The sequence below is a fragment of the Bos indicus x Bos taurus genome, chromosome 5 (assembly GCF_003369695.1).
Source record: "Bos indicus x Bos taurus breed Angus x Brahman F1 hybrid chromosome 5, Bos_hybrid_MaternalHap_v2.0, whole genome shotgun sequence".
Taxonomy (NCBI): Eukaryota; Metazoa; Chordata; class Mammalia; order Artiodactyla; family Bovidae; genus Bos; species Bos indicus x Bos taurus.
In genome coordinates, this window is record NC_040080.1 from 83195288 (window position 1) to 83210036 (window position 14749).

Genomic DNA, 14749 nt, shown 5'->3' on the forward strand with positions numbered 1-14749 from the left:
GTAGCTCCTACATCAGACAAAGACAAGAAAGTTCCATCAGCAGAAGATGGGTTTCTTTTCCCCACGGCAGGACTAGCTCTTTTAAGAGATGGATACATACCCTGAGATACGGCGGCAAGCAGCCAGGTAGCTTTGCTGAAAGCTTAGCCCCACTGAAATCAAGCTTCAGGAAATTATTCTGGTTAACATTTCTGGCCTCATTTATGTTTTTCTCCTCTTTACTATTACCCACACTGGTCTTTGCTGAATAACCACATTCAAATACATGCCTTTCCAAGTTTAGATTTGGAGTTTACCTCTCTGAGTGTGCCAAAGCAAGTATCCATCAGCCTGCTTCTACAACCTGACATTCTTAGCCCTGTTCTCATCTCAGTATAAGCTTTGTTTTTGCTGAGTCTTTCCAAGTGTGTCCACTCTGGCCTTAGACCAGCCAGGCTCCCTGGATCTGTCATGTCCCTAACTCTTAAACCATCTCCAATTATGATCCATCTGGAACTTACCAGTCCCTTTTCCAAGTTGCTACCTCAGTGCAAATCCAAGACTTTAGTGCCGTAACAAGGCAGTTACTAAATACCTCAACATATGTATTTTACGGTTAGACCACCTGGAATAATGTTATAATCATTGGTAGCCTCCCTAGTATTCAGTAACAGAATTTCTTGTAAAGTTTATAGCCCCCAAAATAATCAAGACTAATTTGTTATTAAACTATGAACTTAGCAAACGTGTTAACACTGTATAGTATCAATTCAGAGCATAGTGTGAAAAAAAATGTGTAATAGAATAAAACACATTTAGTGGGTTTCAAGGTTATTGAAAGCATGCAGAATGAATTAAGATTTTCTTTTTAAATCCAAAAATACATATATAACCATAAAACACCTTACATACCTCCTTCCATCTGTTGGCTTTCCATGAAGGGCATTGGACAGACCTACAAGCTTTATGCGTTCGAGGTTTCTGTAGATGACTGCAATATTTTTCTTCTAATTTCCCGTGGAATTGGTCAATGCAAAGCACCTCACGGTATTTTAAACCTTTACCACAGGAAGCTGAGCACTGGAAGATAAATATGAATGCACTTGATTCATTTTACCTTGACTGATTTATCTATAAGAAGCAGGAAATGAAACAATCAAAACATCATTGCTTTGATATTTTTATCAAATTATACTTTGATATTTCTAAGGAGAGAATTTAAAATTTGCCAGTCTGCCCTAGACCATAAATCAATGTTGGTATCATAAGGTAACCATTTATATTATAAAAAGTATTGATTAACTACCATACACTAAGCACTCTTCTGGCACATAAATGCTTTAGCTTTTTTAAGATTAAAGACTATCTGCAACTAACTACCGTTACCACACATATTCTAATAAAAAACTTGCTTTCAATTTTGTACGGTCATGTCCTACTCTATTTTTAACCCTATATGTCTTGCCACAGTGCAAACTATGTTTTGAATGTTAAAAAAAAAAAAAAAAAACTCTCAAGGTAGGAAAATATGAGAAAGCAGAAAATTTTTTTTCAATACATTAATTTATTTGGCAGCATTGGGTCTCTATTGTGGCACGTGGGATCTTTCATTGCAGTGCACAGACTCTAGTTACAGCACACGACTATCCAGTTATGGCAAGAGGGGTTAGTTGTTTCATAGCGTGCGGATCTTAGTTCCACGAACAGGGATTGAACCTGCATCTGCTGTATTGGAAGGCAGATTCTTAACCACCGGACCACCAGGGAAATCCTCCAAATTTATTTTTTTTAAGCATGATTCAATTGAGGTTTTTTTTTTTTTAATCAATCTGGCAATGGTATCATTCCAACACAAACCCTCCAAAATATTTTGCAGAAAACTAACTAAAATCTCTGTAAATATACAGGTTAAATAATTTGGCTTCTGTTTTCAACCAGTTACCATTTTATGAGTGAAGTCATTGCAGAGGAGAAGAGCTGGGGCTCTAGCACTAAATACCAGCTCTGCCACTTACTAGCTGGGTGATGTTAGACATATTTCACCCCCTGTTGAAGCCTCGGTTTCTTCATTATAAAGATGATAATTTCACCAATATTACTGGTTTATTATGAAGATTAACATGAGATAAAGTGTATGGACTGTCTGGCCCTGTTACACATGGTGCATCCTCAGTGAGTATTAGCTTCTCCTACCATTTTCCTTCATAAACTCTCAGGATGTTGATAATTTTCAGCATGATATATGCACCAGGGAAGAGTTAAGCTAAGAAGACATGGATTCCAGATAACTCCTGTCATTCTCCTGGAATGGCTGGTCACATATGGTTTCATTTGAAAACATATACTGAGTTCTGAGAACATTAGATAATATATTATGCATTTTATGTATGAGTTCAAAGACTGCATATCTAATATAGACTACATATTGCCTAAATATTTTAAATTAAAAAATGAATAGTTTGAGGATAATTTACCTTTATTAGATTGCAATGGTATATCCCATTTGAATAGGCAATTAATTGAACTTGTTGCCTTGATTATTAAGACTTATTACCATATCTGAGATGTTCTCTTTCCCTTAACACCTACACCCTTACATGTGACTTAAAACATATTTAATTCTGTGTGAATTGCTAATGGATCTTCATAAATTGTATTGTGTTCATTCCTTCTTGCTACTGATCTTCTCTTTCAGATCTACCTTTCTGTATGATGTACTTCCCCTGGCTGTTTATCTTAGGTACTTCCCTGCCTGCTTCTTGACTTCAGTGTTTATTTTTTTTCAAAGAATATAACATATTTTATACTTTAGTATAAAGTATACTAAACTTTTAAAAATCACATACTGTTGAATAGCAAGCATATATTATCAGGGAGTGTACATGCATGTTCACACACAGAAGAATGCTTTTACCAGCAAGGACCTACTACATAGTACAGAGAACTACACTCAAAATTCTGTATTAACCTATAAGGGAAAAGAATATGAAAACTAATAGATATACTTGTATATATAACTGAATCACTGTGCTTTACACCTGAAACAAACACAGCATTGTAAATCAACTATATTTCAATTAAAAATATATTAAGCTGTATTTTAAAACACACACACACAGACACACAAAGAAAGTTTTTCTTCTCAGGTTCATATAATTTTTTCTAATTTTTCAATTGTGACCTTTTGAACAAAAGAGCATTCATTACTCTCCCTGAATGTCCCTTTTAAACAGTAATCATTTGTGAATATTCATGATATGAATGCAGCAATACTTATGGAAGATGGGAAAACACTTATTATTTTATTCTTTCTGTGAATATTATCACGTTTCTACCATACCAAAAGTAGCATATAAGTATAGATTCATTAAACAACTTTTGCCTTTGATTTATCCTCAAAGTGCTTGTAATCCAAATGACACATATCACCTATTAAATGAATAATGTCAGTTCAGTTCAGTTCAGTTCAGTCACTCAGTCGTGTCTGACTCTTTGCGACCCCATGAATTGCAGCACGCCATGCCTCCCTGTCCATTACCAACTCCCAGAGTTCACTCGAACTCACGTCCATCGAGTCAGTGATGCCATCCAGCCATCTCATCCTCTGTCGTCCCCTTCTCCTCCTGCCCTCAATCCCTCCCAGCATCAGAGTCTTTTCCAATGAGTCAACTCTTCGCATGAGGTGGCCAATGTACTGGACATCACCAGATGGTCAACACTGAAATCAGACTGATTATATTCTTTGCAGCCAAAGATGGAGAAGCTCTGTACAGTCAGCAAAAACAAGACCAGGAGCTGACTGTGGCTCAGATCGTGAACTCCTTATTGCCAAATTCAGACTTAAATTGAAGAAAGTAGGGAAAACAACTAGACCATTCAGGTATGACGTAAATCAAATCCCTTATGATTATACAGTGGAAGTGAGAAATAGAAATAGATATAAGGGACTAGATCTGATAGAGTGCCTGATGAACTATGGAATGAGGTTCATGACATTGTACAGGAGACAGGGATCAAGACCATCCCCATGGAAAGAAATGCAAAAAAAGCAAAATGGCTGTGTGGGGATGCCTTACAAATAGCTGTGAAAAGAAGAGAAGCGAAAAGCAAAGGAGAAAAGGAAAGATATAAGCATCCGAATGCAGAGTTCCAAAGAATAGCAAGAAGAGATAAGAAAGCCTTCCTCAGCAATCAATACAAAGAAATAGAGGAAAACAACAGAATGGGAAACACTAGAGATCTCTTCAAGAAAATTAGAGATACCAAGGGAACATTTCATGCAAAGATGGGCTCGATAAAGGACAGAAATGGTATGGACCTAACAGAAGCAGAAGATATTAAGAAGAGATGGCAAGAATACACAGAAGAACTGTTCAAAAAAGATTTTCACAACCAAGATAATCACGATGGTGTGATCACTGACCTAGAGCCAGACATCCTGGAATGTGAAGTCAAGTGCGCCTTAGAAAGTATCACTACAAACAAAGCTGGTAGAGGTGATTGAATTCCAATTGAGCTATTTCAAATCCTAAAAGATGATGCTGTGAAAGTGCTGCACTCAATATGTCAGCAAATTTGGAAAACTCAGCAGTGGCCACAGGACTGGAAAAGGTCAGTTTTCATTCCAATCCCAAAGAAATGCAATGCCAAAGAATGCTCAAACTACCGCACAATTACACTCATCTCACATGCTAGTAAACTAACGCTCAAAATTCTCCAAGCCAGGCTTCAGCAATACGTGAACCGTGAACTTCCAGATGTTCAAGCTGGTTTTAGAAAAGGCAGAGGAACCAGAGATCAAATTGCCAACATCCGCTAGATCATCGAAAAAGCAAGAGAGTTCCAGAAAAACATCTATTTCTGCTTTATTGATTATGCCAAAGCCTTTGACTGTGTGGATCACAATAAACTGTGGAAAATTCTGAAAGAGATGGGAATACCAGACCACCTGACCTGCCTCTTGAGAACTTTGTATGCAGGTCTGGAAGCAACAGTTAGAACTGGACATGGAACAACAGACTGGTTCCAAATAGGAAAAGGAGTACGTCAAGGCTGTATATTGTCACCCTGCTTATTTAATTTATATGCAGAGTACATCATGAGAAACGCTGGACTGGAAGAAACACAAGCTGGAATCAAGATTGCCGGGAGAAATATCAATAACCTCAGATATGCAGATGACACCACCCTTATTGCAGAAAGTGAAGAGGAACTAAAAAGCCTCTTGATGAAAGTGAAAGTGGAGAGTGAAAAAGTTGGCTTTAAGCTCAACATTCAGAAAACGAAGATCATGGCATCATTAGATGGGACAAAAACTAAGATCATGGTCCCATTTTTCATGGGAAATAGATGGGGAATAATGCCAGAGTACGTCTTAAATAATATTACTCCATAAAGATCAGAATAAAAATATAAGACAGTAAAAAAAAAAATTAAAATAATACAATAAAATTTATGATTAAATTAAGACAATCATGAAAAATAGCCATTTCTTTATGGGATATTTGGTAAGCACTCAGGAAGATGTGATACTTAAACTCAGTCTTGAAGATGTAGGTTTGTTGATGGACAAAGGTGGATGGTCTTATATATTTGTTTGTTGTGTCTTATCTAGACATTGCCGTTGTGTCTCTGTTTTTCAGCATTCTCATAATTTTTTTATCAGTGCCAAGAATCCAAGAATCTCACAGTAAACATGCAGTAAATTGTTGATGTTTTTTATAAGAATGACCAATTCACTTAACGAAACTATGTAACATAAGAGGAGACATTCAGCCAAAGATACTACTTTAGAATGAACAATACATTTTCTCTATAAGCAACATCTTTGTATGGAATGTAAACTGTGACACTATAGTTCACTGCTAAAGTGAAGACTGGCTTCTCCTCATGTAACTCAAAGTCTCCTTTGATTCTTTCTCTTCTTTGTTATTCTAATCTGTAACCAAGACTATGGTTAAACATAATTTTAAGCATATTGCTTTTTTTCTTTGCTTAAGAACTGACAATGCATCATTATTGTCTTTAATGGTGAACCAAACTTACACTCTTCTTTGCTTTCTTGATCCACCAAATTTCAGTCAACATCCCTTTCCAATGTCGTATTCTGTTTCTTTTCAACACACAACCTTTGCTCTAATTAGGCATAATATGATTACTTTCCCTTTAAGGTGACATCTTCACTCACCGCAATGCCTGATTGGTATTATTTCCTTTTACCTGGACTACTCACTTGCCCTGGTGTTTCTAAATAGTCTTTATCTTTAAAGCTTAAAGTCAACTCTATGGACACATATCATTCACTTGTCTGAACTCTTCTGTCTCACTCTGCTTTTAGCATTTCATCATTTTCTATTTTTGTCTCATCCTTTGTCTACCCAAAGTTCTAGAAGTCAAGGACCTTTTAGATCATCCAGGTGACCCACAACTGGTAGGTACAATAAATATCAGCTGATTAATTGATGGTGATCCTGGGTGCAAGCAGTCCTAATTTGTTTTTATTAAACTCTAAAATAATTTATTAAAACAACTTATATTTCCATGAAATATATTCACTGGTATTAAACTCAAGGTGCTCTAAGAAAGATAGACAAAAAATATAAAATCAAAGAATTGCTAAGTAAATTATGCTTCAATAACACTTTTAAAGAACTCTTTCCCCAGGATCTGAAAAGGAATATTATTTTGTCATGTCTGATGAATTTCATGTGGGGATTTAAGTAAGAGAATATGTTATGCAAAGAGTCATGTTTTAGTTGGAATGAGGCAGTCACATTGTAAATAAGTAGTGAAATATTACTTTCCTTCTCTCAAACCACAATACATTCTGAGTTGTAAAGATCCTAAAAAATAGCTTATTTGGTAGAAAGATTCAACTTGGCCATTCTTTTCTCTGGGATCCCAGTAACTCTTTCCATTGCTTTTCTCTATTTTATGTCCCTGATACAATTTTATCTCCTTGAAGATATATTAACACTGTATAACTCATTTCCAGCATGCTTCTCAGAATTTTTTTCTTTAAAAATCACCTCTACACCTTTGACAGACAATCTCCTTCTGAGATTTTTCCATAAATACTGTAGAGGATTAGTTACAGGAAGTGGTGACATTAAATACAAGTAACCTGAATTGACTATTCTTATAAATTAGGTGAAGACACGTGCCTATTTAAGGAAAACAGAACATATGAAACAACTGTAGAATTTGCAAGCCCTAAAAATGCAATGGAATATCCAGAATTGTACAGGCTGGGTGGCACATTCAATCCCAAAATGGACAGTTGGAATTAATGAATCCATTTTCACATTATTAACTTTGGAGCAAAAGTCTAGTTTTTCAAGTGAAGTTGTATATAATTACAGAATAAGATTCCTTCTGATATTATAAATGTGGACTATTGCTCTTTTTGTTTACATATAAGGATACTATAGAAGAATAAATAGACAATTTGTGAGAAACTTGTTGATTAATTCTACAAACTTAAATTGCAAGACAAAATAAAATAAGGTAATGAAGTTTATCTAGCTCCAGTTCTAGGAAATGGGAAACCATGGGGGGGTGGTGTGTGCGAGAACATTAGACTTTCATAAATTTTAATGGTGATCTAGGTCTCTATCATCTCTGAAAGTACTGGGAAACATACTGATACTGGGTTAATTAGTTTGTATCCTAATTAAAAAAAAAAATAGCCCTGAAAAGTAACTATTACACTGTACATTAGCCATATGTAAATTGCCTTTTATTGACAACAAACTGGGTGACTTTAGATAATTTTTTAAATCTCATTCAACCCCTATTTTTCACATGTAATATTAGTAAAAGAACAACTATTTCATATAAATGTCTGGGTAAAGGTAAGGAATAGAGGAGGAAATGGCAACCCACTCCATTATTCTTGCCTGCAAACTTTCACAGACAGAGGAGCCTGGCAGGCTACATACAGCCCATGGGGTCACAGGGAGTCAAACACAACTCAGCACATGTCATGACATGACACAAAGGTGAGGAGAAAGAGATTTTTTAAACAAGAGAAATGACCGGACTCAGAAAACTCTAAAGAATTTATAAAGCTATAGCAAAATGTAAAAATAAAATTAATAAAGAATCCTGCAAAATATAGTGTTGATTACATGAAGGACAACCTTGAAAATGTCTCTCATAATGTAAAAGAAAATGGGAAGATGACATAAAGAATATCGTTTCCTGGAAAATGCTTTGCTCATCCCCATCCCTTTGTACATGTAATTTCCTCCAATCCTAACACCTTTCTTCCATTGCATCCCTACAAATTTTTCAATGCTAAATTTTAAATTACTTTCCCTTCCTCCTTTCCTGATATCAGAGCCCAGACTAGATTAGGTGTGGCTCTTACACAGCTTTTTTCCCTCAATACTCAGTTACCTGTTCCATGTCTCATTTACCTGCTAGACTATAAATTCTCCTGGGAACAGACCTACTGCAGGAAATCATGGAAAATGAAAAAGAACCCAGAATCACTTGTTTCTAATTAAATGTGTTATGAACTATTCTTCGTATCAAAGGAAGAAGTAATTCCTGTGTACCATGAACCATAGGCCTTCTAAAATAATAGCTATTTCACTGGTGGTACATAAGCTGACTTAGATGATACGTTTTAAATTTAATGCTTATTTTACATAGCAATGGTCACCCTCAATTTTAGCTAAGAAGTAGATTAAAAAAAAAAAAAAGAACGTAAAGTTTGGCCTACTGAATAACAAGTGGAGTCAAAGTTAAGTGTAAGAATTAATTACTAATTATTTTAATTAAGTTTGACTAGAAGGAGCCTGGCAGACTACAGGCCATGGGGTTGCAAAGAGTTGGACAAGACAGAGTCACTAACATACAATTTATAAATACATTTAGAAGTGTATCTAGACTAGAAATTTGACTAGAAATGTTTATTTCAATGCTCCTGCATAGCGTTTTCTATGAACGAAGGAATATATTTTTGTTTCTATGTTCCTTATGTAAATTTTAGCTAAATAACTCTAAGGATAAGTATTAAAACTAACATATGATTCTAAATATTAGAAAATTATTATTATAAATACCTAATATTAGAAAAGAGCTCTAACATTAACAGCAAGTTCTACATTAAATATTTTTAATGACTATCAAGATAAGCAAACAATCAGCGAAAGTACAGATTTTAAAGAAAACCTCAGAAATTCATATAGATTCTTGGTTTTCCACTTAAAATTTCTAAATTAATTTGATATATAGCCTAAATAATTTCCAGTTTTCTAAACGGACTTCAGTCAGTAAATTTGGTGATGACCCCATTTTCAAAGTGAGCAGAGTTAGTCATTCATGGTCAATTCATCATAACTAGAAGTATCTTGTAATAATAAAAGTACAGCTTCCTTAACACTCTTATTCAATTGCTGATAAAGAAAATATTAAACTATTATCAAAATTTGATGGTACTATATAAACATTTTATTCAATATTACACTTTTTCACAAACCATTTCAGGGATGGTTAAAGTTACGACATTTGGTTTTTCAGCTATCAGAAATACCTTGACTTTAGTTTTACAAAAAATGATGTTATACAAAAAATGATTAACAAGCAAATGTAAAACTGAATATAAATAAGTTGAAAGTGAAAGTGTTAGTCACTTAGTCATGTCTGACTCTTTGCTACCACATGGACTGTAGTTCGCCAGGCTCCTCTGTCTATGACATTCTCCAGGTAAGAATATTGGAGTAGGTAGCCTTTCCCTACTGGGGGATCTCCCCCATCCAGGAATCGAACCCAGGTCTCCCACATTGCAGGCAGATTCTTTAACATCTGAGTCACAAGGGAAGCCCTATTAATCAATTTATCTTTGCTTTTCAAAATTTTTGGATTTTTCTGATTGTTTTTTGAAACTAATTCTTATGTCATTAGGCAATCTGATGAAGAAAAAAATTTTTACTTTATTTCTAGATATTGCATCATCTCTTTGTTTCATATACAGCAAGGTTCATAGTCATTAGTTGAAAAAGTAAAAGCTCACAACCAGATGACTGGATGTCATGTCTACCTGATTGCTTATGGTATGGCAGATATTAGCTAATTTCTTCAAACAACCAAGAAAAATCTGCTACCAAGTGACAAAGGGGTTCACACAGAGTCTGTTTTAGGAGAGCTAAACTCACAGAAATGCAATCATTCAATACACCTTCTTACTACAAACCCAAAATCCTTTCTATCAAGACAAGGGCAACTGAATGAGAAGCATCAATTTACCAGGAATAAAATGGAGTGATGTAGATTTAAACACAAACATATCATAGTAGCTAAAACATAATTGGGTATTTGAAATGTCTTTCTTGAAACACTTTAAGAGGATTAGTTGTGTTTTTTTTAGTCCTTGTGGAAACTCCAAAAGTATCAGTGGATTTCTCTGTAGGAATATGTATTATCTATCTTTGTTTTGTACTTTTCAAAACTAAACTATCATATACTTCTGTAGCAAAGCTAAATTTAAAATTTTTCTCATGGGATATATTTGATCATTATTTTTCTAGATAATTTTTTAGAATGACATTTTCATGATCATGTTAAATGTCTTTTTAACACGAATGAAACAAAAGATTTGTCTATGAAATGACATATTACAAAGGGAAATAATAGAGCTTCAGGTCAAACAGACCAGAAATTAGATATCCTGTTGAATAAAACACTATGTATGTTTCATTTTTCTTTCTGATTTTTAAGAATAAAGAAGCTAAACAACAAACAACAACAAAAACAAAAACAGGCCAAACCTAAACCCAGGAGCAGCATGGCTTTTGAAATTTCAGGAAGCCAATGATAACTATCTACCTAAGAGAAAAGCCCCACTACAGAAAAACTGTGGGCTTCCCAGGGGGCACTAGTGGTAAAAAAAACAACCCTGCTGCCAATGCAGAAGACACAAGAGATATGGATTTGATCCCTGTGGCAGGAAGATCCCCTAGAGGAGAGCATGGCAATGCAGTCCACCATTCCTGCCTGGAGAATCCTGTGGACAGAGGAGCCCGGGGTGCTACAGTCTATAGTGTCACACAGAGTGGAATACAACTGAAGCAACTTAGTGCTCATGCATGCACAGAAAAATATTAGATATGAATTTTGTACAACTACTTTGTAATTAAGAGCATTCCCTACAATGCTAGAATACTGTTTAAAATAGAGCTCCTAAATTATTAGAGAAGTAAAACATTAACATAGCAAGAAACAGCCAAAGTATAGTAGAGTATCTCTGTGTTTAAACAGAAGCACACACAAAAAAAAGTCAAAATATGCATATTAAATGAAGTGTCAACTCTATAAAATAGTACTGCTACTGTTCCTTTAATTCGATGCATATGTGCAGTAAGGAGCAAGATACTAAATCTATCAACAGGGACCCCATTCACAGTATTTCCTGAAAGATTATACTTAGAGTTTTAAAGTTTAATGGAGTCTGAAAATTTCCTTTTTAACCTGTTACAGACACCCTTTGACTATGTAGCTTTAACAACCCAAGACAGCATTTGGTTTTTAAAACATGTACTACTGAAATATTTCATTCAGTTGTACTGCATCTGATTATATATAAAATTTGAAAATTCAGACATCTAAAACATTTCAAGTCAGGTTTATCTGCAAAGATGTTTGAGTTTCAACTTAAAGGACAAAGAAACATATGCCTAATAATAAACATATCCAATAAATTTTCACTATATTTATATCATAAAATTAGAATATTTTAATTTCTATTTCATGTTCTAAAATTTTAGAGTATATATGTATATATTTATAAACAAACACAAAATACATTTACAATTCAAAACTAATCAATACAACATGATTATCTCATGCATAATTCATTTGGCTAATTCAATTGTAGGTAATGCTTAAAGATAATTTACTATAATATGGAAAAGTTTTGTGATTATTTTTTAATGTAAAACCCAAAGCAAAATTGCATTAACTCAAGCAAGTATTTTATACAGAAATTTTCACTTATCATACATTATTTTCCACACACAAACACTAGAAAATCAGAATGAAAAATCATCTCAGTAAATGATAACTAAAATATTCAATAATTGGATTCATTTTCTTCAAAAATAAGACCTGACAAACAATCATTACAAACCCAGAAACATAAGTTACTGAACTCAGGTTTATTGTGCTAGAAGTAACAGTAAAGTGAGAGTGAAGTCTCTCAGTCGTGTCTGACTCATTGAGACCCCGTGGACTGTAGCCCACCAGGCTCCTCCGTCCATGGGATTCTCAGTAAATGTATTTTTAATTCAAAACGTAAGCACTATTTGTAGCAAAAAATTGTCAAGAAAAACTTCTATTAATTTAAAACTTATAGTTTATTGTTTTAACTTTCTAATAGTATGGTTTGTGTGTATTACAAAGGAGTAATGCACATTTCAGACTCCTCTATAAAATCTGCTTAGCAAATGGAACTCATCGAAAGACTTCCTGTTCAGAGATTTTATCGACTCTCTGAGTAACACAAATCTTTACAATTATATGGCCACAAGACTGGTAAAGGTCAGTTTTCATTCCAATCCCTAAGAAAGGCAATGCCAACGAATGCTCAAACTACCACACAATTGCACTCATCTCATACGCTAGTAAAGTAATGCTCAAAATTCTCCAAGCCAGGCTTCAACGGTACGTGAACTGTGAAATTCCACATGTTCAAGCTGGATTTAGAAAAGGCAGAGGAACCAGAGATCGAATTGCCAACATCTGTTGGAACATCAAAAAAGAGTTCCAGAAAGACACCTATTTCTGCTTTATTGACTATGCCAAAGCCTTTGAGTGTGTGGATCACAAGAAACTGTGGAAAATTCTGAAAGAGATGGGAATACCAGACCACCTGATCTGCCTCTTGAGAAATCTGTATGCAGATCAGAAAGCAGCAGTTAGAACTGGACATGGAAGAACAGACTTGTTCCAAATCAGGAAAGGAGTACATCAAGGCTGTATATTGTCATCCTGCTTATTTAACTTATATGTGGAGTACAAGAGAAACACTGGACTGGATGAAGCACAAGCTGGAATCAAGATTGCCTGGAGAAATATCAATAACCTCAGATATGCAGATGACACCACCCTTATGGCAGAAAGTGAAGAAGAACTAAAGAGCCTCTTGATGAAAGTGAAAGAGGAGAGTGAAAAAGTTGGCTTAAAACTCAACATTCAGAAAACTAAGATCATGGCATCTGGTCCTATTACATCATGGCAAATAGATGGGGAACAGTGGCAGAGACTTTATTTTGGGGGGCTACAAAATCACTGTAGATGGTGATTGCAGCCATGAAATTAAAAGACACTGACTCTTTGGAAGAAAAGTTATGACCAACCTAGACAGCATATTAAAAAGCAGAGACATTACTTTGCCAACAAAGGTTCATCTAGTTCTTGCAGTAGTCATGTATGGATGTGAGAGCTGGACTATAAAGAAAGCTGAGTGCTGAAGAATTGATGCTTTTGAACTGTAGTGTTGACTCTTGAGAGTCCATTGGACTGCAAGGGGTTTCAACCTGTCAATCCTAAAGGAAATCAGTACTGAATATTCATTGGAAGGATTGATGCTGAAGCTGAAACTCCAATACTTTGGCCACCTGGTGTGAAGAACAGACTCATTGGAAAAGACCCTGATGCTGGGAAAGTTTGAAGGTGGGAAGAGAAGGGGACAACAGAGGATGAGATGGTTGGATGGCATCACCGATTCAATGGACATGAGTTTGAGTAAACTCCGGGAGTGGCTGATGGACAGGAAGGCCAGGTGTGCTGCAGTCCATGGGGTCACAAATAGTCAGACACTATTAAGTGACTGAATTGACTGAACTGAGGGAAAAAATATCATTGTCAATATGAGACTAATATGCTGCTACTGCTGCTAAGTTGCTTCAGTTGTGTCCAACTCTGTGCGACCCTAGAGACAGCAGCCCATCAGGCTCCCCTGTCCCTGGGATTCTCCAGGCAAGAACACTGGAGTGGGTTGCCATTTCCTTCTCCATGAGAGACTAATACAAATCTTGTCTAATTTTAACAATTTGTTATGGGTCATTATTGTGTATTTACTTTTTCTTGATGTTTTTATATAAATGACAACAACTGGGACATTACTTTTGTTAGATGGTATGGCACATTCCATGATGCAAACCCACTCCTATTTTATCCCCTGGGAGCTTACATTTAGAACCATGAGCATCTGCTTTCCTGAATGGAAAAAAACAGAAAACTATTCAGTGTGGGTGGGCCATAAAAAGTTAACGAAATCAGAAAAATAACTAACTGAAACCTTTAAAAATATATTGACTTTCAAGGCATTACTTACTATGGTAACATTTACAAAATTCTTAAAATCAAGTGCTAACAAAATAGCAGGATTTACCATTTCAAGTTTCTTCAAATGTTTTTGCACTAGCTGTGGGAATTAGCAGAAGTCAAGCCAAGAAATTTGCTTTCCAGTAGGGTTATAAGGGTCTGAAAAGGAATATGTACCGAGAACTCTCCGATGAGAAATAAAAAATGAGCTCTATGAAGGCTTTGATAAGGGAAAAGTCAAAGTTGAAATTAAAGGAATAATATCCACAGCACCTATTTATGTCTATTTGTCATATGCAATAAAACTTGTGAGAGTGTTATAGGGATTAATTATGAGTGATTTTAAGCTAATTTTAAAATCATCTTAATCAGATAAAAGTAAATTATTTATGTTAAAATTTAAGGTTGGGTTTTATAGTTTTTACCACTGTGGTGTGGA

At 35.1% G+C, this 14749-nt stretch overlaps 1 protein-coding gene across 3 annotated transcripts in view; it reads right to left on the reverse strand.

The window, feature by feature from the left end:
- ADAMTS20 (ADAM metallopeptidase with thrombospondin type 1 motif 20) overlaps nucleotides 1–14749 on the reverse strand; it is a 217418-nt gene that overhangs the window by 61352 nt on the left and 141317 nt on the right. For all 3 annotated transcript variants that reach the window (XM_027542621.1, XM_027542620.1, XM_027542622.1), the window contains one exon: nucleotides 892–1059. In XM_027542621.1, the coding sequence (XP_027398422.1) occupies nucleotides 892–1059 (168 nt within the window). The remainder of the gene's footprint in view (nucleotides 1–891; nucleotides 1060–14749) is intronic.